This window comes from Hippocampus bargibanti, linkage group LG01 (assembly GCF_051943395.1).
Source record: "Hippocampus bargibanti isolate YZ-2025 linkage group LG01, ASM5194339v1, whole genome shotgun sequence".
Taxonomy (NCBI): Eukaryota; Metazoa; Chordata; class Actinopteri; order Syngnathiformes; family Syngnathidae; genus Hippocampus; species Hippocampus bargibanti.
The window spans coordinates 35,797,814-35,825,725 of NC_142734.1; the positions used below are offsets into that span (position 1 = coordinate 35,797,814).

Consider the following 27,912-nt stretch of genomic DNA (forward strand, 5'->3'; position numbering starts at 1 on the left):
TCCAACCCTTGACTGGTTAACGGGATGATTAAAGTGTATGTCCCAAGGCTGTTGTCCTTCAAGTGAATGACCACAAATTGGACTGGACCGTTTTAACATACTGTATATCTTCAGATAAGGCTTTCTTGAACACACTGCCCATGTAAGGCTGTAGGATTCCACTGTGCTTTGGTTTCAATCGCTGAACACACAAAATTCAGGGAGGAAATCAGAGTTTTATGTTTGACGGTGTAAAACCAAGTAATACCAAGTTACTCCTCAGGGAGCCAGTCACATATTTCCAGGCTCCCTAAAGACAAATGATGATTAATCAACATATGGGGGAGAGCTGACCAAAATGCACGAGATTTCAGAAACATTTTACGACAGCAAAAGGCTCCTATTTTTCTTGAGGTCAAACGAATCGTTGTTATGGGCTACACGTGATGGAATAATATATGTCGTATCATAAGCAGGAAGTGTCTTTAGGTGTCAGTTTAAACTACGATGTGGATTGATGAAAAGGTTTCTTCAGCCGTCATCTGTACTTCTTTGAAGGTGTCGGACGTTTCGCTTCTTAATAATAATACTAATTAAAAATGATAATAATAATAATAATAATAATAAGCTCATTATTATAAGATTTATTATAAGACAATAAATATATTACTATTATTATTATAAGCTGAAGAATTGATAATCAATAAATTAATATTTATAATATACTCATTATTATAAGATTAATTATTATGAGACAATACATTTATTATTATTATTATAAAATAAATAATAATAATAATAATAATAAAAATAAAAAGCTCAGCATTATAATATTTATTATAAGACAATAAATATATTGACATTATTATTATTGTTATTATGATTATAAAGTTAAGAATTGATAATCAATAAATTAATAATAATAATATACTCATTATTATAAGATTTATTATAGGACAATAAATATATTATTATTATATAGAAATGATAATAAATACATAAATAATAATAATAATAATAATAATAATAATAATAATAATAATAATAATAATAATAATAAGAAGAAGAAGAAGAATAGTAATAATCATTATCATTATTATTAGTATTATTATTAGTATTGTTGTTTGTATTACTATCATTTATTTATTCACAATTATTATTATTATTGATAATAATGGTTATTAATGTCCTTTCATAACTTTGCTGCTGTGTAACTTCCGGGTAGAGTGAACGCTGGCGCGAATGGCGGCCGCTGCTCACCCGCACAAACAAATCCCGTGACTGTAGTGTCCTTGAGAGTTTTGAAAGGTGCTTAGAAATTAAATGTATTATTATTATTATTATCATAAGCTTAAGAATCGATAATGAATTAATTCATACACGTGTAGTAATTATTCAAAACTATTGTCATATTTATTGTTATTTCAGAAGTTTGTAGCACGAGACTGAATCTGAGTCATCCCGTATTGACCACCAGAGGGCAGTGTGGGACAACATGTCATTGACTTCCTCGCTCTGCCATAGAGCGAAAGTGACGTCAATTGAGGAGATTAGAAACAAAAAATGTAAGATTTTCCCAGGAGTGGTCGTGCCAAAGCAAAGGGAGAAACCCTCCTTTCAAAGAATTGCAATTTTATTCACAATTAACATATGCAACGACATCTGAAAAAAAAGAGGCCGTGAAGTACCGCTTGGAATAAAAATACAATTATAGTCACGCTCATAAATATAATAATAATAATAATAATAATAATAATAATAATAATAATAATAATAATAATACCAAGGTTAATGTAGGTAGTGTGCCCACAATCATGAGTTGTCATCGTGGTTATCAGTTTCCATTGAAGAAATAAAACACACGGAATTAAGATCATATTAGAGTGAGGTTCACAATGTTGTTACTATAAGTCATAAACTATTTCGACAAAACATACTGAGACACACCTCTAATTACCCTGAATATTAATTATATTTGTTTCCATTTTGGAAAATTGTCTCTTTCTATCTTAGTGGGAAAGAACTTTTTTCTATTCTAGCATGACTGTGCTATGGTATGCTAACAAATGTCATGCATGGATGAGTTTGGTGTGGTGGAACAACCCCATCTTTGTCCCGGGTCCAATGTGAGCGACCTTGGCTTTCACCAGCAGTAGTGGCATTTTTGATAGCTTAAAAAAAACGGTCTCAGTATGTTCCCTGGAGATTGACTAGCAACCAAGTCTGGTTCTCACCGAAAATCAGCTGACTTGAGCTCCCTCAACAGGATAAACTGCTGTACGGAAAACGGCTTGATGTTCTATCTGAGGATGGGTGCGAGGCAGTCTACACCCCAGACATGTTCACCATGAGCCCTCTGTTATATTATTTTTTTTTCCGAGTGTGGCCCATATACTCCTTCAATCGACCATTTTATATGTAGCAGAAACATCTAATGTCTGTGTAAGCTCTCAGTCGTACAGGAATGGTTCATCGATGAAAAGGTTTCTTCAGCCGTCATCTGTACGTTTCGCTTCTTATCCAAGAAGCTTCGTCATCAAACTAAAGTCTGACTGGTAGTTTCAGCCCTATATATATATATATATATATATATATATATATATATATATATATATATATATATCCCTACTGTCCAGACGAGGCGGTGCCGGACTCTGCTATGATTGGTCCCTGCTCTCAGGTTGGGAGGAGCAGAGGACTAATCCAAATTGGGCAATCAGGCAATTTGGATTAGTCCTCTGCTCCCCCCAACCTGAGAGCAGGGACCAATCATAGCAGAGTCCGGCACCGCCTCGTCTGGACAGTAGGGATATATATATATCGGGCCGAAACTACCAGTAAGACTTTAGTTTGCCGACGAAGCTTCTTGGATAAGAAGCGAAACGTCCGACACCTTCAAAGAAGGACAGATGACGGCTGAAGAAACCTTTTCATCCAGAAACACCTAATTTTCCGCTCAAATTATTGAAAAGCCAGTAGTTTTCCCGCCTTTCTCCTCAACTCTGCAGTGGTTTCATCTGGTAAACTGGCAACACATCCGAACTCAACACACGTATATGCCGCGTGTTTCACTATGGCTTCAATGTGCCTCTGTGTGCCGCCACATTCTGTCCCCTTCTTCTTTCACTACCGCAATGTCATGACGACTTGAGTGACCAAACAAAAAGAAATGTGGCGTATTGTAAAAACATCACACAAAGTAGTCCATCTTTCTGCATGCATGCATGCGTTTCCAGTTGTAGAAGTAAATTCCAGTTGTGTCTCCGAACAGCCGTCATGTCCACTTTACACTCGACACCCAAAGTCTTTAAGGGGTGAATAAAGCTGTGAGTTCATCTCCAACTTTTCTGGGATCCTTTAACGGCATAGAGTTCACACTATCGTCTAGAAACGGTCAAAAACATGGAGTTTGTCCAAAGACGTGGTCCAATCTACGAGAAACCAGTGTACGTATGTGGATTCATACAGCAGCTCTCAAATAGGTATGCTTTACGTACCTGCTCGTATACTCGACTACAAGAATGGCACATTGTGATGGGATCGTGCAGGAGGAACGTGGGACGTAATTCAACACATGCAAGGATCTCCACAGATAAATATACACGTTGGAGGAGGAGCTTTTAGGGGGGGGGGGGCTGCGTATGTGCGCCTTTGTGGGTGTAAAGTCCTCCAAAACTCGACGGGGTCCCTTTCTAAAAATCTACTTGAAATCAGTTCTATCGAGCCCACTGGTTCTTCTCGTCGCCGTTACTCCCCGGCGCTCCGCGGCGCCCGAGGGTTTTGTTTTCCTTCGTGGGTCCGGCGGTTCCTCCCCTTCCTCAGCTCCTGGAGATGCTTCCACTTTTTATTAGCGGGCCGGACAGACGGACCAGGAGGGATTGAGTCTCTCCCCGCGGCGGGAACTTTCTTCTCCATGAGATCACCGGCGGGATTCCGGCGGGCCCAAACTTGTTCGCAAATCTGGTCCACCGTGTTCAGGTTTGGATGGTCCACCAGCTGCATAAAGTCCCGATACCAAAGCTTGGGGTTGGTCACCAGAGGGCCTCCGCCGCTGCGAGGCTCTGCCCGGGAAGGGGCCTCGGAAGGCATGTTTGACGAAGTGGACTGGATGACGTCTAAAGTGATGCCCAGCAAGGTTTGGGTGAAGCCGTGTTCCATGGCGTGACATTGGTACACCCCCATGTCCCTCCTCTGGACACGGCGTATCAGGAGCCCTCGGTCTGTCTGCAAGATCCGATCGTCCAGACGCACCTTGAAATGGGAGGGCAGGTAAAATTTGATGAGGGAGAATATTTTGTGAATTCTTTTCACTTGAACCAAGACTTCTATTTGATATTCGCTGACACAAATTCCCAGCAGACAAATCAGCCCATTTCCAACGGAGCTTTGGCGCCATCTTTTGCATGTTCTGGGACACTACATGCTCACCTTGACGGCTCGAATTGATATGGGAGGACTCCTTTAATCGATTGCAAACATGTATGCTTTCCTCTTCAGAACTATTTGAATCATATTCATAACTGGATGTGTAACAAGAAAGCATCTTCTCCGAATCAGAAGCCATTGTTTTGATTCTCCAGCAAGGCAAGACGTTTTGGCGTGACGTCACGAACTGGGGGCGGGACTTTCTGAAAATGCCCAATTCGCAGCTCATTTTTTTGCAGATTTAGCAATTTTTATTGGTGTTTTGCATTTGACGAAAACTATCAGCCTTCATGGGTATTTTAGATGCTATGAAACGTATTTTCTGATGTCAGTTAGGAAACCAAAAAAATGGTGTCGGTTGTCCTTTAAACACAGTTCCTTCTATTTCTCTTTTATATTTTTCTTTTCTTCATTTTCCATGTACCGTCTTTTGCACAGTATATAAAGCGCACTGGACTTCTTCTCCAAGCATGCACTGCTCACTACTTCTTCTACAGGGGGAAATGGAGTTGGTGGCGGCCGACAGTAGTTGCGAGACCTGTTGTGGCTCAATATGACTTCACATATAAAACGCACCTGCGTATAAGGCGCAGGGTCATCTTTTCAAGAAAATGAAGGCTTTTGGGTGCGCCTTATACACCGGAAAATACGATACATTCCCACTATCTTAATACGGTGTGTGTTTATTTGATCCAATTGGACATTGTTACCTCTTCTCTCGGCTTGTCTCGTTGTTTCTGAAAGGTCCAGGTGACCCGGGCCTGGAGGGACTTGGGGATGCATTCCAAAAAGGTGCTGCTTCCTTCCACTCCGTATAGCTTCTTCTCGGCCACGTGGTGCTTGTGGTGGTCTAAAGTGCAAAGACAAATATTATACGTCATTATCCGTGATGGAGACAGGGGGAAACATTCTAATCATTGTTCCAAGATGACTACAAATTGTTGGTTCGTTATTATTTTACGTTACTGTACATGAAGTCCAAGATGGCGCCCGAGTAGGCAGCCATCAGCAAGTGCTCTCACAAAGCCTTGCTTTTTTTTTTGTTCTTTTGGGGTTTTCTATTGTCACTTTGAGTTGTTGTGCGTCACGTGGAACGGATACGGATTGTTTTTCAGCATTTTTGGCCACGACATTCATCAAGGAGGAGACTCTGCTGAGCCGTTGCGCCTTTTCAGCAGTACGAATGTGCCAGCACTGTTTTTGATTTGGGAGGCATGTCAGTGCCATTTGACTGTCATCGCTGGACAGCTCTGGCGCCATTGTGCTTTTTTTGCGGCTGTAATTGGCAGAATTTTCACAGCCCCTTTGCTTTGTTCAGCGGAAAGGTCGGTGCTGTTGGACAGTCTGCTGCTGGCTGGGTCCATGGCTTGAGGAGCCCGCGATAAGAAGGAAGGAGCGTCAGCGCAGAGCGCCGATGTGTATGCGGAACTGTGTGTCGCGGCTTGGAATTGAAGCGGATTTACGTGGGACAGCAGATGTGAAACAATGTCTTTTCATCAATGGAATCTACAGCTTCGAGTTTGCCTTCAACATTTAGCTTGTAGCAGACGTGCACATTTCACCATAACGTCCCTGATTCACTGGTGAAAAGGAGGCTTTGATCCTCTCCTCTTTCATCTAGAACTGCTTCATACAACAAAGAGGGTCCAGAAAGTTGCTTAATCTGTGTCTTTTGCGTTGTGTCACGTTATTTCTTATTTAGTTTTTGTTGTTGTTATTTTGACGACAAGATGGTACCGCGAGAGTGGCTGCCTTTACGGCAGCTCCTGTATTTTGTTTATCAACTTCTTCCTTTCCTTTCCGCTTTCAAAATTGTGCTGCTGTGAAATGTAAATATCTCCACTGTGAGACGAATAAAAGCTAATCCAATTCAATCCAATGTTTACCTCCTGAGCAAAGAGTGTTGGGATCGCCATTTCTCACATCCTGGCGACGGAAGCGCCTGTAAAAAAAATAATTTGATTCAATAATTAAAAATACATGCATATTGATTCTATTAGAAGTAAAATTTTGTAAGAAATCATTATTATGCCATTTTTTGTCTCTAATTAAAAAAAAAGGACCTTTTAGTGTTGGGAAGATAGCGAGTGCAGGATGTTCCATCCCAAGCGCAGTAAGGGTCTCGGGCCAGGCAGCATTCAGCGCAGGCTTTCCCGTACACGCTACATCGATGGAGGGGCACCTGGGCGATGCCCGTGTTGGAGCCCACATAGAGTTGTTGCTGTGGTGACCGAGAACATAGAAACATTAGAGACAACATATGTTTTGTTTTGGATTGGATGGGATTTGCCTTTATTAGTCTCGCGGTGGAGAAATTTACATTTCACAGCGGCAACGTTTTGAGGCCAAGACTTAGGTGGACGTACCCGTTTTGAGGAGATCTGCATGTTGATGATGGATGAGGCGTCCTAAGGAGAAGAAGAAATTGAAAAATGATGACAATTTCAATACTTAACAATCAGCAAAAGTTTATTGATCATCTTCTTTTCTTACTTTGAAGACCTCCAGCTCTTCCAATAGAAGCTCTTCCATATTGTTCCAACTTTCCTTGGGCACATTGATAACCTTGAGTACTGTCCCTTTGTCTAAAACAATGAAACAAAAATAACAATACATTCAAAGTGATGTGACTTGTTGTTCTTTCATGCGTGTTTGTGTGGGTTCGTTTTTGGGTTACCATGCATATGTTAACAGATCTTTTTTTTAATTCAACGATTTTACCTGTGCCAATAAACATGACATCATATTGGCCGTCAGCAGCGTTGACTCTGTCCACAGTGATCTGGGTGAAGCTGTACTCCACATTGGTTCTGACGAAAACTGGCCGTCTGGTCATGGCGTACACCGGATTGTACATCAGAGGATGATGACGCGCAAACTGAATCACGTCATCCGGGAAACCTTTGGTCGACTCAAAACTGCCAAAGGTCTTGCTGGGACACTATTGGAAGTAAAAGTCAAAAGAATGACATTTTTATCTTTTTTTTTCAGTTTGCTATGACGATCCCCAGTCAGTATAATTGCTGAGTCGTCAGCATTACTGTCCTTTATTTTGTGTCAGTTCCATTTTGAAAAAGCAGCGACTCGGTGAAAATGGTGTTGGTGTGAAAGGGGCTTTCGATCGTATGGCACATCCATCCACTTCTTGCTCATCTCATTCAGGGTCATGTATGAGCTGAAGTCAACCGCTACTTAGAAAAGGGCGAACTACATCTGTCCTGGCATTGTCACGATCTGGTTGGCGATCAACGGGTACCGCTGCCGGCCCCGCCCTCAGTTGCACAGGTCGTCCTCATCAGTGGCAGTTAAAAGGACTCCCGGCACAACCATTCTGTGTCGGGTCATTGTTTGTGTTTGCTGCACCCTGTCAGGTTTGTTTCATCTTGGCAGACTTTTACTCTTGGTTTTCTTTGATACTTTGTACTTTTCTGTTCAGATGACTTTGGTCTTTTAGATTTTGTTCCTGCTGACCTTATTTTAATACAATTTGTCAAATGCATCCTGCTGCTCCCTCCTGCCTGCTTTTTGGGATCCACAACCACCATCACCACTTTGTAAACCGTGACAGGCATGATGAGGAATCAATTTTAAGGCACATTCAATCCAGAGACGGAAGACGAACGCTACTCATATTTGAACCATTACTGGGTGGGAATTCAATGACAGGCAATTGGAACACGCGGCACTATCAGGGACTCCAGCTGCAAACAATAAAAAGCCAATTGTCTGACATGGTGGATTCATTATGAGATGAGAAGGTTAGGACTGTAAGTCGAATACCACGACAATCCGGAGGAAAGCTGGGAGAGGGGGGGGGGGGGCAGAACGAAAGCTGCTGGCACTGCATGGCTTGCAACCACCGCGGAATCAAAAGATGTCGACTAAAGTAGCGCTGCAAAGTCTTTATGGATTTACATCTCCATCGCTTGGTTACGGAGGTTTGAGTTCTTTTATGTAAATTGAACTGCTTTGTGGGAAACTGCAAATTCTCCCCCACCCCCGCAAGAAAAATCAAATTCGGGAATGGCGCACCACATCATATTTTCAATTCCCAAATAATTTTTTTTTTTTAAATTTTGGCAGTGAATGAGTTAAACTTTGCAGAGGTAATTTGAAGAGATTGATCAAATTGCAAAGAAGAACTATAGGCACTGCACACTTAGTTCTATTGGTCGGTCTTTCATGTGTTTGACATACCATTCCTGGGCGTGGATAAGGCACTTTTCCCTGGAAGGGCACCCACTGGTAGTTGGGCCCCTCTTTGTGAGCAAACGGCCCCAGGAAGGCCCTCCGGATGTCATTCATGGAGTAAAGACACACAGCTGAGCCTTTAAATACACTGCTGTTGGGGGGACGGGGGAGAGAGGTGGGTTAGATGCCTCGACACGCAAGCCGACACAAATACCATCCGTCCATCAAAAGGAGTCTTCTGACCTGGAAGTGGAGAAGACGGTGTAGACCAGAGGATTCTTTCTGTCCCTCGTTTGCAGCAGGAATACATCGCCTGAGGATGAACGGGTATTGATTTAAAAGTGGCTCCGGGGTCAAGGGTTAAAAGGAAGATACACGCCCCGTGGCTGCGTCTGGCTAACTTCCGCGGACAATTGAGTCAGCACTGTGACCCAAGGCATTCATTCATCTCTTTATCTATCTGGACCAAATCCATATGATCTCAAACGGAGGGTTTGCCATTAACGGCATTATATTGGCACAACTATCAGGCTCCAAATGACGACGGCCGCTACCTGAAATCCTTTCAAAACAATACTCATCAATGGCAATAGGTACTGAAAAAGGCACCGCAAAATTAATCGGTGAATGTATACAGTATTTTCTGGTGTCTCAGGTGCACCAGAGTATCATACACAGGCTCAATCAAGGCTTTTGGGTGCACCTTGAACACCTCAAAACCAATAGTTTTACAACTGTAAGTCACTAAAAGAGACAAACTGTAAACTAAAACCAGACTACAGTCGAACCGGTTTTCAACGCATCCTGTTTATAATGTTACATGGTCAATGCTTTGTGAATACAGCAGACAAATTGTTTGAAAGATACTCACGCAGCTCGTCAAAGTAAGTATCGCTGCCATCGGCTCCCGGTACCGAGCAGATCAGCCGGGTTTTCAGGAATGTGGTCCACTTATTCACCAGACTTCTCTGACCACCCATGTCATTCTGTTTCAATGAAATTCGGCGTCATTATTTTCACTTATCGGGAAAATATCCTAAAAAAAAACTCTTTAGACATCAGGAAATGAACATTGTTTCGTCTTTATTCAATTGAGTAAACTGTCGAATCAAATGTCAAATGGTAGTTGGCATCATTTTTGATTTTGTATGATTTTTTTGCCGGGAGGGAAAAGAAGCTGGGATGGGATTGTACCATAAAAGCATAAGGGCAACAGAATCGTAAAAAGAAATTCCTGATTTACAAACAAGCCAATCTTTTACCCTGCAGAGTTGTCCAATGCGGGAATAAGTTGACCTCCCCAATCCTTGGGCCTCCACCGCCGTCTCGCGGAAGAAGAAAAATACTTTATCATCATCGGGGTTTTCACTTTCTGGGACCCAAAAGGAACCGATAAATTTGGGCTCTGGTGCGCAAATCAAGTAGAAAAAAAAGCAACGTCAGTCAACGTTTATTCGTATCTATCGTGAAATAAGTGTCACGTTAGAGTGAAAACACACCATTGAGCCAACGTGAGTCATGCTGCTCCGTTCGGATGGAGGGACGTCTGCCCAGACTTCGAAAGATGGTGAAGTCCCGCCCCATTAAATCCGTAGCTACGCCTGCGTACAGCTCATCACCTTGGAAACACAATGAAGACATTTCTTTGTAACAACAATGTATAATCCAGTATGACCTTATGGACTTTTACGTATTTTTATATTATAAACATTAAAGATAAAACATATGGAGCAGTGGTCAACAATCAAAGCAGATATTTGGTATCAGGCCGCACAGAAAGAATAAAGAATTTACATGACTTGGCGTTTTATTTATTTTTGGAATCTGATGTTTTATTTTGAAAAATCACCGGATAATCTATTACATTCGTTCACAATGTATCACTCTTTCCACTCTGTTCAGGAAGGCGAAAAAAGGCCCAGTGAAGAGACAACTTTCAAGAAAACAAGGCTACATTTAGTACTCTATAAGGATTTCCGACATAAAATACAAATTTATTGCAACACAAGATTCTACTTATCAACCGCATGCTGCATAATATGCGGTGATAGTAATTCATACTTTTCATGCACTTTGTATTTGTGGCGTTTTGAAGGGGGGTTTGCGACCCATTAATATAAAGGACAAAGTAAGTAGGAATTAGCCTTGAAAATATAAAGTGTGAGTGAAATATATAACATTTACCAATGAGTACAGATGCGGCATTATGGCGAGGATCATATGGACTCTTTCCTTTGCCGTCTTCCATGCTCGATGGGTTGATCTTGAAGACGTGGTCCTGGCAGGCCGGACACAAAGAAACGGTCTTCAACACAAACAGTATACACCCTTTCTTTTTCCTTTGCTACCAATGCGGAATATACCCCTTACTTATGTATACGTAGCACATACTAATTACTGGACTGCTTTTTGTTGATATGGTGGTAAGAACTACCTGTACACGCACAAATATCATGTTTCCATTTCTGTTTTGTTGAGATGTATTATTTTTCTTCTTCCATGCTACTATATTACTACTACGAACTACGTTGCTGTATGATCCTTATATAACTAATTTGAATATAATCTCTGTTGTTTTGGTGCAGCAGAGCGTCTCATTTGGCCTCATAGTGAGAAGATTAGTTTCAAACTGGTAAAAGAGTTTGATTTTTTTTCCATTTTATTTCATCATGTGGTTCTATCAAATAAAATCATATGGATCCAAATGAGTAGTCGACATACTCACTTTAAAACATTTTATTTGGATCCATGTGATTTTATTGTGGACAATCTCAAATACAAACACCATTCAAGACAAATTCAAGACACCATTTTGAATCATTGTTGGAATGTTTCTCCTGGATTTACTGCGTGTTCTCCTCTTTCTTTCTACATACCAAAAATACACTTGTTAGGCTAATCATCCACAAGTATGAATGGCTTTTGTCGATATGCCCGACCAGTTCACTGGTCCGGTATTGAAAAGCGTGTCACTCGATTTGACTTTGGCAAGCGACTGCTCAAAAGAAAATCATTTGGCTCCAGGTGATTGTGTTTTCATGCACCCGCGTGCAAGAATTAAACTGAGTAAATTCAACAAACATGTTTTATTTTTCAGTAAGGGTGTGCCCTTTGCCTCCTGCCCAACGTCAATTGGTTTCAGGTCTGACTCATCTCTCATATGTGACTCATAAGGACAAGCAAGCTCAATGGAAAAATGTTTTTGGATGTAGTCACCTCCATCTTGTGCCCCACCTCCACAAAGGCACATGTGGGATGGAAGGCTCCGGTTCCACAGGCGTACAGGTGGGTGCGATTATAGTGGTGGACAATCTTCACATAGTTTACACAGTCGGACTGAAAAACAGATACACAGAAATGGAAATATTGTCAATGAATTACCGTATCATTAAAGGACAACCGACATCACTTTTTTGTTTCCTAACTGACATCAGAAAAACGTTTTATAGCATCTAAAATACGCAAAACACGCAGTATGATATTTTTAGTCAAATGCAAAACACCAATAAAAATGACTTAGTGTCCAAAATCTGCACAAAAAAAAAAGAACCCGGAAGTGGCTAGTTTCAGAAAGTCCCGCCCCCTTGTTTGTGGTGTCACCCCGAGACGTCTTGCCTTGCTGGAGAATCAAAACAATGGCCTCAGATTCGGAGAATATGCTTTCTTGTTACTCATCCAGTTATGAATAGGATTCAAATAGTTCTGAAGAGGAAAGCATACATGTTTGCAATCGATTAAAGAATTTATTCCGTGCCATTTTGAGGCAATAGAGGAGGGAAATGTAGCACCAACAAAGAGGCAGAAAATGGCGACAAAGCTCCGTGTAAGGAATTAATCAGCCCGTTTCCACAGGCTGATTAATTCCTTACACGGAGCTTTGTCGCCCTCTTCTTGGTGCAACACGAAGTTTTCAGACCAAAGAAGTACAGCAAAATGCATTGACGTGATGGAAGGACTGCTACAATGTGTCCTTTTTTCGGTCAGGGGCGTTCCTTCAGTGACGTAACGTGAGGACTTGTCACCAACTCAAAAACAAGACTTCCGGAATATTCAGCGCGAGTCTTAAAACGTAAAATATAGCTATATGCGGTGGCATCTTTGTAAAATACGCTCAGTAGAAGTCATTTGAAGCCATTTTACAAATTATGGACACAACTTGTCGGGAGACATCGGTTGTCCTTTAAAGCTTCATTATGAGAGATCGAATTTGCTAATCGATTAAGTAGCATGCTCTCATCTTGTTTTTGTCTACTTGTTTATTGGTGAAATGCATGAGGACAAAGAATTGCCATGTCTTTTTTCCTCCATACTTTGGCAATGCATTCAATATAAAAAAAATGACCACAGAATAAACCCCGAATGACCCCACTAACAAAAGCATCTGGCTTGGATTGGAATGTAGAACATTCCCAACGCTCTCTCCATGTCAGTCATCAGCTCCGCCGCTGCCACACTGCTCTGACAGTCTTTGTGTCCTGACAACTCAACCCAATGCGTGCTTGTAAATCTATTTATTTTGCTAGCTGAACGGCGCAACGTGGTTAGCATGATAGCGGGTGCGCTTCTCATACCGAAATGCAGAAAAAAATGGCTTAAAATGAGAATAATTGTCAAAATCTCACTGGAGGAAGAAGATACTCAATTAAATGCTTGGTGAAGAAACATGGACACGATCATAATGATTGATTGGCCACTTTTTTTACGCGTGTGTTGTTCCTACTTTTGCTTGCCTAGCCATCAACATGGGCGCACATCAGCACGTCTGATCTTACAGTGAGTGAGGTGGATGTCACCTAGGTTCTTGTAAACAAAAAAAATCTATTTCAGTTACATCCTTCTGTCTAGTTCCAAACTGTCACTCAAGATCAAGCGCACGTTTGTGAATGTGGGGTGTTGAAAGGGTTCATAGCCATTGACCTATGACCTCCGATTGAGTCATTAGTTGAGACAGTGGTACAAATTCTGACACGGTTTGCGAGGTGGTGGATCCCAAACAGCAGGCAGGAGGGAGCAGCAGGTTGTATTTGACAAATTGTAGTAAAATAATGTCAGCAGGAACAAAATCTAAAACATCAAAGTCATCCGAACAGAAAAGTACAAAGTATCAAAGAAAACCATGAGTAAAAACAAACCTGACCGGGTGAACCAAACACAAATGACCCGACACCGAATGGTCGTGCCGGGAGTCCTTTTAACTGCCACTGATTGGAACGACCAGCACCTGTGCAGGTGCAGGCGGAGCCGACAGCGCCACCCGTTGGTCGCCAACCAGATCGTGACAAATTCATGCTGTTTTATTGGCCTCAAAAAGTGGCTAATCGCAGGTTGGTAGACATTCAATGATATGCTTTAGTTTAAGGCAGAGCCGTACATCTAAGCCAACACTTCTGGTCGATTTGCAGCAACACAAAAAGCTTGAATAGAAATGACTGTCATGTTTATCTTCCTCTTGTGTTTTGACTGTGTGTGAAGGGGTTTGGCGCTGTGAAAATGGAGTTCCCAGTGATCCAGGAAACATATTTGATGCCTGAGAACATCTGACTGAACATACAGTGGCACTCATCCAGTGGGCAAACTTTGGATTTAGATACACAACGCAACTGAGGAATGCTTTTGACGGCTTATCCCGACTAGGACAATTTAACTCTTTGGATATTTGTCGGATATATTTTGCTAAGAATATTTGTGCACTTTCGCAAAGTGTTGATATAACAGTAAGTTTTAATCAGTGATGTATTTATGCGTTTAAAAACAAGTCACTTTTATTGTTGCACATTTGTGTTTTGAGATACACATCAGACTTCACCATGCTCAAAAGGTGCTCTTCCAGTCAAGGCACCTTTAGACAAAACTAACAAGATGAAACATTGAGTGTGAACAAAGTGAGTGGCAGCCCAGACCCAAAAGGGGGACTGGGTGGGGGGTTTGACCTCTTCCAAAAGAGAAAGCACGCGTTCCGGTAATTAGGGTCAACAAGGTAAGGTCAGCTCAGTTAGTTCTTCATGTGTCGCTGGAAAAACAAAAGGCCTAAAGAAACCACAGCCGCTGACCATTGATTAAAACACATTGAAAAGCAAGACAGACACGAAACAGGTCAGATTTTTCTTTGAATATTTGACACACACACACACACACACACACGCCATGCACGCACACGCGTGCAAAACGCTTGCCAAGGTGAGAATGGACGCTTGTAGTCGTCAATGAATGGAGCTCATTGTGTCGTCTACAGCTGTGTAATCATGCTGATAGAGGCTTTGTGCAACACACACACACATCACACACTCACACGAACGTTTACATGCATGAAAACCGACGGACCAATGTTTCCAACACGAGTAGAAATATGGGATAACCAGTAGCTTTGTTCAATCAACATTTGGAAGCCAATCCCCCCTCTGAGTGTTATTAGTTCAGTTTATTATCGGATTACGGTTGTTTTTATTTCCCATGTTTTTGACTTTTCAAACATTTGAATGCGTAGAGGCTTCTCTGAAGTCAAAGATCACAAAGAGAATATTGACATGTTTCAGTTTTAGGGGAAAAGTAATGGCTGTCATGCAACATACGGCACAAATGTTAACTTCAAATGGAGAGTTTAACTCATTGACTGCGATTTACAAATTTATTTGGGAATTGAAAATATGACGTAAAGCGCCATTCCTGAATTTGTTCAGGTTTTGTTTTTTCATGCATGGGTGCCAATAAAGCGCTGGCCATGTTTTTTTTTTCCACATGGGGCAGCATTTCTCTTTTTTCCATGTTAGCGCTTAGTTACATCTTCATCTGTTGTTAAAGCGCTGTCTAAATCAATATGTATGTATTGCATTATATTTGGCCAGACACTCTCATTTTAAGATCATAAAACTCCAAACCCAGATAATTTCGGAATTAACACTTTTTTTCTGATGAAAGAAGAGAGGCTAAGTTTATTATGCAGCAATGAATGTTTATATAGTCCTAAAACTCAATAAACTGTGGGCCCTGGCACTAGAGTGGAGAGTTAATTGCCTCAACAATGTACAGTACTGTACATGATAAACTATTCAAAGTGAAATTCCGATGGCATCGCATTGCCTGGTGCCAGCTCACTCATCAAGTGTAAAATTGAACAACAAAGTTAATCTTTTTGTTCTTTGCCCATGGCGAAGCCACACACTGAGTCCCTCCACCAATGACTTGGCAGCTAAACTGGCCAAAATTCCAGAGTGAAAGACTGACTTCAAAGCTGAACGATAGGCAGAGTTGCAGCGCTCGCATTATTCACTCCTGAATTCATGATCCTTTGAATATGTTGGCAAAACCGTGTCGCCGTCCTGTTGTTAAGACAACTGGGAACTATAACGAGTCTCCTTGTACGCTGCGTTTGTATCCTTGGTGGTTGACGCCAACAGTTTGATGTTTCTCTTTAATCGCAAGTTGGTTAGTTGTCAGATCTCCCAGGCAAGTGACACGTAGACGTAATGTGTCTAAGAGCTGGATCATGGCGTGGAGTCCAGCAAGTCATTTTGCCGTGCTGTGATCTTCGTCCGACGCTCGGCGAGTCTCTTTGAGTCTATGTGAGTCTCTGTGAGTCCGAGTCCGTGTGAGCCTCTGGGAGTCCGTGTGATTCTGACCGAGTCCGAGTGATTCCCCCCTCTCCGTCCCGCAAAGGCTACTTATATACGCATTTGCATGTCAGGCTGAGACGCACTTGAAAGACATTCAAGGTGCAGACTTGAAAGGTGCACTTGAAAGGCGGCTTACACACATCAGCGCCGCGGTGCGCACGTGTGACGCCGCAGACACATATGCACATCAATAAGGACAATCAGCAATTTAAGAAATGGCAAAAGTTGAAAGCGACGCACTTTAAAACAATGTGAATTGACTTACTGTGATATCCTTGCCGGCCCAGTTGCATTCCTCTCTCCACTCAACGGGGGCAGGCCAGTGGATCTAAAACCCAATGGGTTGAATCTTAATTCGTCTGCTGGTTTCGTTTAATGCAATCACCTTGACAAAGTTTCATTAACTTTTGCGGATATCGAACCGGTTCCTATACAGTTGGTATATAGTGGGTGGGATGGAATATTGTCCAACCTTGTGTTCCTGTTTGCCGATGTTATCCAGCGAGAGTGACAGCAGGAAGTTCTTGGCCCCAACAAAGAGTCGACCCCGCTCCTCGTCCAGCAGCAGAGCGCTGAAGCAGCAAGAGCGCTCCAGCTCATAACGCCTCACTCCATTGAACTGCTGCAAGTCTGCGAGCGGAAATGTATGGGACTGCATCAGGAATTGACACCTTCACAATGAAATGTGAAGGGCTTTATTGTTCAGGTTGGATTGACTGTATCCAACCTAACTGTAATTTTTAAAGACGTTTTCCAAGCACATGTTTTAATTGTGATATTGGGTGTTGTTGGGGGCTTCAAGTCACGAGGTTCATCCATTTGATTTGCATGTTATTTTGGCTGCAGCCTAAGGCTAAAGAGTCAACAATTGCTCGACACGTGCGCTTTTAAGCAACATGTAGCTTTTGGGAGTTTCCATTCAACAACATTTTGTGGGAGTGATGGATTTTAGATTGGTTTTGAAAGATCTAAGGGGGTGACGTGGGAGAGAAATTTAATGGGCAAAATTGGACGTCAGTTGACGGCATGGTAGACTTTGGGGCATCGATTCTTAACTTGTCGGGGGAGGACCGTAAAGTGGCTTGAAGATCTGTCATACAGTTTGCTTATATCTCCCTTGTTTGCGAAGGTTTTCCCCAAGAAAAGTACATAGTAAGACTTTATATTTCCGTTGGTAAGAATGATTGTCTGTATGTGACTGGTCATTGGGTAGCTTTCATGCCAGGGTGTTACCGACACCCCCGCCCAAAATAAGCATGGAGTAGGTGTGATGCAAAGTGCTATAGAAGATGGATGTATGGATGACGTTTTATGACATATGGGCGTGAGAAGAGAAACAATACTACCTACATTCCAGTGACGGTCTCGCAACCATCACTATAAGACCAGCTTGCATTTCATTTTCTGTCTTAAAAATGAAACTGTGGTGTTAACAACTGACCAAAACAGCCTTTTTTTTAAACTCATCTGCTTTCAGTTATAATCAGTTTTGGGCCCTTGGCTTTAGCCCACAAATGTTGCTCATCTCCTTGGGATGAGATAGTCTGATGAGTTTATGTGTGGGGAGATGAACATCGTGTTCTAGGATGGTAAGGGTGGGGAGTGGGCGCTTGACTGAAATAAAAGATCACGTCACTGATTGACATCGTTGGCGCCTTGGGCATCACTTATGTCATGAAATCAACCATCAGACTCTTCCTACCGTATTGGTATACTGCAGTAACGGAAAATGCTGCAATTAAGACGACTTTGCATGACTTATTCACGTCACATGGAGGATTCTTCACAGCTTGCCGTTTTTACCTTTGTACGAGAGCTTCATACGTGGCGAGGACGAAGACGAGGAGGAAGACGGAGATGAACGTGTCACAGTGCTGGAAGAGGAAACATGAGCGGCGGCCAGTTCCAAAAGGAACAGGGAGCTGCAGGTGACCATCGTGGCCACCATCATCATCATCATGGTCATCATTCTGGTACGTGGCTTCTTTTCAAGTCCGCAAGGAGATGTCAGCACTCGACTTCAGGTCAGATAGTCAATTGGAGTCCATTGGTTGAGTCCAAGTATCGGCTTATCGCGCCATAGGTCCAGTAATTTTTTTTTTGGGACCTGCCGTCACCTCCGAGATGTGATGAAAATGTCACACACGGGCCAAATCCAGATCTAAAAAAAGAAAATCAGAGTCAAGATTCAGAGATGGACAGCAACAGATTGGCTATTCTTACACAACTGGTCCTCATATATAGGAATTGAAAACGGAAGGAAAAAGTTTGACAAGAAGCAGACACTTATGCAGATTTTTTTCTATTTTCTATGTATTTATGAATTCATTTTTATTTTCATAAAACTCAAGACAAACATTTCAAAATCGATTGCCAACATTCTAATTTTTATCAGTTTTGCCAGTGTCTGAAATTCATGACAAAAAGTTAGCGGACACCAGGGCAGACAACTCTGAAAAGTTGCCTGCCCGGCCATAAAGTTGCCTGCTCCATTTTTCACAACTCGAAACACAATAAGACGACTAATCGCGAAAAACAAAAAAACATTGTTTTTAAGTATGAAGGATTTGTTTTTTTAATTAAGAAAGTACTTACCACAAATGCTCGCTTGCTTAATTTATGGTAAATATCCCTTGTTTACTCCAGCTGTCGTCATGGTGCACAATGCAATGTTTGCGTTATGTTGTCTGTTAAAAGCCACGTGGACTCCTCTTTCTAAGCGCCTTTCAAAACTCTCAAGTACACTTTACAGTCATGGTATAGTCCGAAGCACGAAACAGGCTTCTGATTGGCTATCTGATTGGCTATATTGGAGTATGCAAATTGCCAAACGAATGTTTGTTAAGCAATTTGCATACTCGGCACGGCAGCCAATCACAAGCCTGTTTCATGCTTCGGACTATACCGTGACTGTAAAGTGTACTTGAGAGCTTTGAAAGGCGCTTAGAAAGAGGAGTCCACATGGCTTGTAGCGGTTTGCTTGTAGCTTTTGCTTTTTTTGAATAAAACAAACAAAAAACCTTTGATTTGAAAAAAATCTTTTTTTTTTTTTTTTTTTTTGTCTTTGAAGAAGATGTCGGCCACCCGGGCCGAGATGTTTTGAAAGTTGTACGCCCGACATAATAGTTGTACGCCCCGGGCCTCTGGGCAGATGTTATTTCAAACACTGGTTTTGCCAATTTGTCAAATGATTCAATGTCAAGCTAGTTGTTCTTTGTTTAGGGGTTGATTGCCTGTGTAAGTGCTGTCTTTGTGTTAGTTGTTTTTTTTTTTTTTTTTTTGGGGGGGGGGGGGCATTTTGGGATCAAAAGTGATCTTATTCACTGAATATGTCGTTGATGTGTTATAAAGTTAAACAAGTAACTGTTCTATTGATGAAAGTGAGCAGGGCCTGTGATGCATCATACAGACACACGCACACAAGGCAGTCTGCTGACCACAATGACGTCTTTCAGGAGAACGAGTTGAATTTATCACATTACACCTCATAGATGTCACTCACATTTGATACAATGCCGCTTTAGACTGTCCACTTCCAAGTAGTCAATTCCATCCCCTCCGTACTTTAACTACTTGCTTTTCACAAAGTCATTTTCAACCATAATCCACACATTCAACACGTAAACATTGTCCATGAGCGGTTCACTGTCCCTACAGGACTCTGCAAAATTGGGTAAGTCACTATTTTTGTGAGTCTATTCAGACAATATATCGTATATTTACTGTATCATGTCACCCAGTAGTGTGAGCATCCACAAAGTCCAAAGTGTGAAAACAACAACCTCGTGTTGTCTTCATGTCTATCTCGGTGCTATCTTACGGACTACTTTCTGATTTATGAACCATTGTGAACAGACGACTTATGATTCTGCGGGACACAGGCTTATTTTAATACCATCTGCACAGTTTTGTTGTTATTGTATAAATTTTCTCTTTGACGACGTCAAAATGACCGCGTGACTGGCGTGAGACTTTTCCCATAATATTGTACGTATACACACATTTTTTAATGCATCTGTTGTGGCTATGCACGCTCACGACTGGGCTGCTGGCACACATTTTTTATAAATAATGAAGCTATTGAGGCACAGGGACAAGCAAGCTCTTATAAACTCACACAGATGTCTAGTCTCTCCAACACAACAGGACAGGAACATAAAACTCCCATACCTAGCGGTATGTATATATGTACACGCACACATATGCACACACTCCCACACGTGAATGGACAAAGGTGCACATGCAAGCTTTTGAAAGAGCACACGTCTTGGCTTCCTGTTCCACATTGCCCTGCTGTTGAGTTGAACAAAAGAAGTGTTGTCTTTTTTTCCTTTTTTCGTTTACTTTTAAAATTTTTTAGTCTGCTCAGTCTTCATGTCACGATTGCTTAAATGACAAACTTTTTTTGTTTCCTAACTGACATCAGAAAAACGTTTTATAGCATCTAAAATACCCAAAACATGTAGTATGATATTTTTAGTCAAATGCAAAACACCAATAAAAATGACTTAAAGTGTCCAAAATCTGCAAAAAAAAATGAACCCGGAAGTGGCCAGTATCTGAAGGTCCCGCCCCCTTGTTCGTGGCGTCACCCCAAGACGTCTTGCCTTGCTGGAGAATCAAAACAATGGCTTCAGATTCGGAGAATATGCTTTCTTGTTACTCATCCAGTTATGGATATGATTCAAATAGTTCTGAAGAGGAAAGCATACATGTTTGCGATCGATTAAATAATTTATTCCGTGCCATTTTGAGGCAACAGGGGGGAAATGTAGCACAAAAAAAGAGGCAGAAAATGGCGACAAAACTCCGTGTAAGGAATTAATCAGACAGTTTCCACAGGCTGATTAATTGTTTACACGGAGCTTTGTCAACCTCTTCTGCCTCTTTTTGGTGCAACACGAAGTTTTCAGACCAAACAAGTACAGCACGTGACGTTCTGTAACGTGATGGAAGGACTCACCAACTCAAAAACAAGACTTCCGGAATATTCAGCGCGTGTCTTAAAACGTAAAATATAGCTAGATGCGGTGGAATCCTTGTAAAATACGCTCAGTAGAAGTCATTTGAAGCCATTATACAAATTATGGACACAACTTGTCCGGAGACGTCGGTTGTCCTTTAAAAAAAATTAAAGCTTTACATTTCCCAACACAAAGGAAATGATTATGGTGCATGTGTAAAATGCATTCATAAAGTGTGAACTGTATCGTTCTGTGGTGACTGTTTGTGTGTGCGTGTGTGTGTGCGTTTTTGTACGCGCGTGTGAGCACTTGGGGGTTTTGTGTGGAGTTGTGTGGCACAATGACACAACATACAGTGGGTATACTTTCACGTCATGGTCCCTGGGAGTCTGACTCTCTTGTCCATTGCTATTAAAAGAGCGACACGTCTCATTGTGTGTTTGTGTATAGATGTGAGTCCACTCAAGACTCTCTCTCAGCCATGCATACACACACTCAAACACAAACGCAGGTTCTCACTCTGCACTTAGCTGTGCAAAAACACACGCACACACACACACACACACACTCCCTGACAATTGCACAAACTCCCTGCTAGCTCCTTAATGCATCTTAATAAAAAAAAGAAAAAAAAAACATTGGAGCCGCTGACACTTTTATTCAGTTCGGCTCCAACAGACACAGCAGCAGCATGCCAAGAGGGAGTGGACTGAGAATCAAAAAAAAAAAAAGAAAAGGAGAAGGCCAGATTCCTTGCGAGTAGGTGGGGGTCAAAAAAAAGGCGAAATAGCAACGCTAGACAAAGCAAGTGCGGCCTTCTGGGTGTGATAAGCTTTTGAGAGCGAGGTTAGAGAGCAAGCTGATGTAAAGCACAATATAATGAATGGCTATTGGCATTTAACACACAGTCCTCTCTGAACACTACTTGTAAAGTTAGAGAACATAAAAGAGAGGCATGAGCGAAAGTTGGAGGCTGGTGTTGGAAGACTAGGACAAATTAACTCATTCACTGCCAGACGATGTGCAAAAACGTTTCCACTGCAGTGCCAGGGTTTTTGTCATTTTCATTCAAATTCCAGAACCCACAGAATAGTATTGAGTTTTAGGACGACATAAACATTCAATACAGTGTCGTTATAATTATAATTATAATCATTATTATAAATAAAATACATTATTATTATAATTATGTCTGTGTCTGTTATAATTATTAATGATTTTATTATTATTATATTATGATTAAATTATGATATTATTATTATTATTATTATTATTATTATTATTATTATTCTGTGTGACAGCTTTCCATTTCACAACCTGAGCACCGGTTGTGTAGGCTACGTATAAAATGTGTTTTCTTTTTTTAAATCTTTAATTTTTGAATCTACTAATTCGGGAATTAGTAGAAATGAGCGACATTATCCTCGAATCTGATGCGGTGCCTATCAGCAAATGCATAATTCAAGTACAAGTGCCAGGTAAGAGTAGTCCTAAATTGTGACATATGTGCTATAACATGATTTGTCAGATTTGATCTCGGAACACACAGACAGATTTTCCGCTCCGCTGATATATGTCGCATTTTGCTTCCGCAATTCTCAAGACAAGTGCTTCTCCACTGCGCTGAATACAAAGGAAATGAGAGGAGGACTTTGATTGATCAAGTCAGCTGTGCGCACTCCCTCAATTATGCAAATACCCCTTTCTAATTCCACCATTGGCACACAATTGAATTGCAATGTGTGCTATACTTGGGCTGGACCCCAAATGTGCCCACTACCATTCATTAACTAAGGTATCCATCAATCCATCCTTCCATCCATCCATTTTCTAATCCGCTTATGCTCAGAAGTGTTGTGGGGGTGCTGTCACCTATCCAAGCCCAGTAGGTAGGGTACATCCTAAACTGGATGACAGCCAATATGGGCACACATAGTGTCATGATCTGGTTGGCGACCAACGGGTGGCGCTGTCAGCCCTGCCCGCGGCCTCGCGGGTGCTGGACGTTCCAATCAGTGGCAGTCAAAAGGACTCCCGTCACGACCATTCGTTGTCGGGTCATTGTATGCTTTGTATGCAATTGTGAATTGTGTATGCATTGTATGCTGTGCTTGTGTTTGTTTCATATTGGCGAACTTTTTCTCTTGGTTTTCTTTTGATACTTTGTATTTTTTCTGCTCAGATGATTTTGATGTTTTAGATTTGGTTCCTGCTGACTTTATTTTAATACAATTTGTCAAACACAACCTCCTGCTCCCTGTTCCACAACCGCCATCACCACCTTGCAAACCGTGACACATAGACGAACAACCAGCCATGCTCATAGTCACACATAGGGACAAATTAGAGTGTTCAATCAGCCTATCATGCATGTTTTTTGGAATGTGGGAGGAAACCGGAGTACCCGGAAGAAAACCCACCCAGGCCCGTGGAGAACATGCACACGCAGGAAAGCCAGAACTGGAATCGAACGCTGCACCTCTGCACTATGAGGGTATGTGCTAACCAGTTGACAACAATGGCGCCTAAGTTTGCTATCACTCCGTCACAACAATCGGCTCTAGTCAGAGCAATGTTGCCATTCTGCATCGAAATTCCATGTCAAGTATGGAATGGAATGATATTTAGACAATGCCGATGCTCTTTAAAAAAAAAAAAAACAATCCGCCTATTTGAGCCCTGCAGTCTATCCGTATGCGCAATTGGAGGGACCAACAGAGAGACAGCGCGGGAGTTGAGACAAAAGGTAACCGAGAGAAAAGAGCCAATTGTTTAGCTTGATGGGAGAAAACGAGTTTCCCAGCCAGCCTGCAAGGCAGCATAGCATGTCTTGTAGCCTCCTTGTGTGCAATCCAAAGACAAAGGCACAAGGAGGAAGAAAAAAAAACACGAACTGGATTTAAAAGGAAAATAGAAACAAATGCTAATATAATTGTGTTATGAGATTGATAATAACGAATGTTGCTGTTCTTATTATTCTTATTGACAATAATTAATTCAATTATATGATGATTAGCATGAAAGTGGAAACACAAGTTATTACGTCGTATTACAATACATTTTCACCTGTTTTCCATAACACACTACTGCAAAAAAACACACACACACAAAAACACCATAATCAATATATAAAGTGGAAGTATGGGGCTATTATTATTATTATTATTATTATTATTATTAAGATGGAGGACACGAAGGGAAAAGCCGAAAGGAAAAGAAGAAGTAGGAGTAGTAGTAGTAGTAGTAACAGTAGTAGTAGTAGTAGTATTACGATTATGATGATGATTATGATTATTATGATGAAAATTACGATGATAATTATGCTGCTGCTGCTGCTGATGATGATGATGATGATGATGATGATGATTATTATTATTATTATTATTATAGTTATGGTCATTATTATGATTATTATGATTGTGGTTATGGTTACTACGACTACTATTAAGATTAGGATTACAATTATGATTATTATGATTATGGTTATGATTATGAGTATGATGATTATGATTATTATGATATTATGATTATAACTATTATTATAACTATTCTTCTTATTCTTATTATTTTAAAAGCCACTGCTTGTAGGCAGGCCGTGTGGCCACTAGAGGGTGTGCAATAGCACCTTCAATCCAGTTTCAAGTAAAGGCTGACTCCAGTCGCATCTTGACGGGCGGTCTCTTAAATCTTGTCATTTTGGGATGTCTGCTTGAATAAGAAATGAGAAAATAAGCCGCAAATCAATATCAAGGCTAAAATATGCTGACCGAGTTATGGGAGGAGGAACATTAAAAAAAACCCACAAAAGAGCAGATGGAAAACTGTTTTGGGACAAGAACAGCTTCTATTGTTTTAACTTTGGAAAGACAGATAGATGAAAGTCAAGATTTGTCAGTCATGTCAAGACTTTTGTTTCTGTTTCAGCCAACTTGATTTGACAAATGTAAATCGCTGATTTGTAGTCTGGGAAAGTTTCCATCAAGTATTGTCATCCAGATGGCTCTTGACCAGCAAGTAGCAGAAGACGCTAATGTTCTCCTATGTGGCTCTTTCAAGAACTGGCTGGCCTTACTGCCTCTTTACATCTCACTTGCTCATCTTTCCCCCGGCTTAAATCCTCTCAAAAGTTGTCGTCACTTAGTATCCGACTTTTGATCCATGCTTGTTTTTGTGGGTCTCCTGATAAAAAGCACGAATGCCAAGTTTCATTACGCAATCGAGCAAATCATTTTTGTCAAGCAGATATGACTGTCCTGTGCAACCTTTTGATCTGCTTCACGACTGGAAGAAAAATCATGTCTTTGTCGCCCTTTTCTGCCTCTTTTTGGTGCTACACGAAGTTTTCAGACCAAACAAAGTACAGCAAAATGCATTGACGTGATGGAAGGACTGCTACAATGTGTCCTTTTTTCGGTCAGGGGCGTTCCTTCAGTGACGTAACGTGAGGACTCGTCACCAACTCAAAAACAAGACTTCCGGAATATTCAGCGTTAGTCTTAAAACATTAAATATAGCTATATGCGGTGGAATCTTTGTAAAATACGCTCAGTAGAAGTCATTTGAAGCCATTTTACAAATTATGCACAACTTGTCCGGAGACGTCGATTGTCCTTTAAAACAGAAAACCTTTTCTCAGGTAACCTTTGCCATCATGTCAAAACAGATCTTATAAACACGCCAATGTCTAGTTTGTCCAAAATCTGGCCAGAAGAATCTTGGAAGCTGTTCCAAGTGCAGCAGCCATTGGCGGTGATTGGGGGGTTACTTAAAATACTTGGAATAAATCCTAAGTAATGTAACTGCCAGATTGATGGAGTGTTGCTACAGCTGTAAAAGTGCGATCTAAATAAATATGTATTTTATATTGTAATGTAGAAATAAATTAGCGCAGGACCACCATGTCTATTAAGCCCAGAAGCAGAATTGAACTCGGTACAGCTTCCAACTGGAATAAACCCAAGAGAAATCTCAAGACAAGATCCCTGAATGGCCCTTTCGCCGAGCTACCGTGAATACACCGCAGGGGGACCTTCCGTTCTCGTGTCTTTGAGTTTGCCAACTCACCTGTCCATTTGCTTCTGGAAACCAACCACCAAAAAGTTCCAGTACTTCCAAGATTGGGGTCAGTGACCACTTGAGCCTCGCAAATCCATTGTTAAAAACGTCGGCAAATATTTGCCTCTTAAATTTTCCACACCTTGTCCATGAAAAGCAATCAAAACGATGCCGGTTTTTACACCGCAAAGTGGTTTGATGCCGGCAATTCCTTTAAATGATATTCAACCAAAAAAAATCCAATGATTTGTTGAAAAAAAAAAAAAAAAGGAATCCTGTGATGTTAACACTACCTGGAAGGTGAAAAAAAACAGAACAGCTAAGTGCAAAAAAAGGTTCCGTTTTTATCTCAAAATACAATCACAGGTAGGTACTCCCCGATATTCCAGTCACTTTTCCTGATGAGCAGCGGCACTCCACTTGGAAAACCACACAAAAGTCTTCTTAGCATGCACATGTGAGTGGGGAGGGTCACGCGTACACGCACGCACGCAAACGGGAGTTGAGCGGCGCTCAAGTGCTCAGAGGGAGCGCAGGCAGGAATAATGGATTTAATTCAAGAGGGGAGAGGAAGGGAGGGATGCAGCGATAGAGGGAGGAGGGAAAGGTGGGATGAAAGAGAAAGGGGAGTGGAAAGGGGCGTGTTTGTCTGTGTGTGTGTGTGTGTGTGTGTGTGTGTGTGTGTGTGTGTGTGTGTGTGTGTGTGTGTGTGTGTGTGTGTGTGTGTGTGTGTGTGTGTGTGTGTGTGTGTTTTCTCACATATTCGTGTGCATCTGTGTGCGCTACTGTATGTTTGCATTCTAACCAGCTGTCACATTTGTTCATTCTTAAATCATTGCTGGGCAAAGTTTGAATGAATGTGTCCGTCTGCTGTGCTGTACCAAAGTGACAGCATCTTAAAGGACAACCGACGTCTCCGGACAAATTGTGTCCATAATTTGAAAAATGTCTTCAAATGACTTCTACTGAGCGTATTTGACAAAGATTCCACCGCATATAGCTATATTTTACGTTTTAAGACTCGCGTTGAATATTCAGGAAGTCTTGTTTTTGAGTTGGGGATGAGTCTGTACATGACGTCACTAAAGGACCGCCCTTCACCGTAAAAAAAGATGCATTGTAGCGGTCCTTCCATCACGTCAATGTATTTTGCTGTACCTGTTTGGTCTGGGGACCTCGTGTTGCACCCAAAAGCCGCCGGGAGGCCAGAAGAGGGTGTCCAAACGCCATATAAGGAATTTATCAGCCTGTGGAAATGGAGGTGGCCACAGGAGTTCGCCATTTTGTGCCTCTTTTTTTGCGTGAGAGATTTTTCCCCAATGTTGCCTCAAAATGGCACAAATAAATTCTTGAATCGATTGCAAACATGTATGCTTTCCTCTTCAGAACTATTTTAATCATATTCATAACTGGATGTGTCACAAGAAAGCATATTCTCCGAATCTGAAGCCATTGTTTTGATTCACTAGCAATGCAAGACGTATTGACGTGACTTTCTGAAAATGCCCAATTCGCAGATCAATTTTTTGCAGATTCTGGATACTTTAAGTCATTTTTATTGGTGTTTTGCATTTGAATAAAAATATCATCTTTTAGATGCTATAAAATGTTTTTCTGATGTCAGTTAAGAAACAAAAAAGTGATGTCGGTTCTCCTTTAATAATTTTCTTACGGTTTTGTGATCCTTA

The 27,912-nt window shown here is 41.3% G+C and overlaps 1 protein-coding gene across 2 annotated transcripts; it reads right to left on the reverse strand.

Annotated features, from left to right (window-relative positions):
- Positions 1-2,755: 2,755 nt before the first annotated feature.
- On the reverse strand, positions 2,756-26,735 carry sema3b (sema domain, immunoglobulin domain (Ig), short basic domain, secreted, (semaphorin) 3B). 2 transcript variants are annotated; one of them, XM_089014089.1, is made up of 18 exons: positions 26,234-26,735; positions 18,009-18,366; positions 16,678-16,835; positions 16,471-16,533; positions 11,812-11,931; positions 10,780-10,873; positions 10,095-10,214; positions 9,858-10,000; positions 9,467-9,581; positions 8,839-8,908; positions 8,602-8,743; positions 7,126-7,345; positions 6,898-6,989; positions 6,771-6,812; positions 6,468-6,625; positions 6,291-6,346; positions 5,115-5,254; positions 2,756-4,230 (listed from the first exon to the last, which is right to left on the reverse strand). In XM_089014089.1, the coding sequence occupies exons 2-18, from the start codon at positions 18,172-18,174 to the stop codon at positions 3,727-3,729; spliced, it is 2,403 nt and encodes an 800-aa protein (XP_088870215.1). In that variant the 5' UTR covers positions 18,175-18,366; positions 26,234-26,735; the 3' UTR covers positions 2,756-3,726. The 2 variants fall into 2 exon arrangements, with proteins under 2 accessions (XP_088870215.1, XP_088870206.1); XM_089014080.1 differs by having other exon boundaries at positions 8,602-8,746; positions 26,234-26,734.
- Positions 26,736-27,912: the final 1,177 nt, after the last annotated feature.

Bases quoted from the DNA above. Each gene is read 5' to 3' on its own strand.
- sema3b (XM_089014080.1), bottom strand. From the start codon at position 18,174: ATGATGACCATGATGATGATGATGGTGGCCACGATGGTCACCTGCAGC. The intron at 16,836-18,008 runs GTAAAAACGGCA...TTCCGCTCGCAG, and splicing joins TATGAAGCTCTCGTACAAAG to ACTTGCAGCAGTTCAATGGA. The intron at 16,534-16,677 runs GTTGGACAATAT...ATTGGGTTTTAG, and splicing joins TCGGCAAACAGGAACACAAG to ATCCACTGGCCTGCCCCCGT.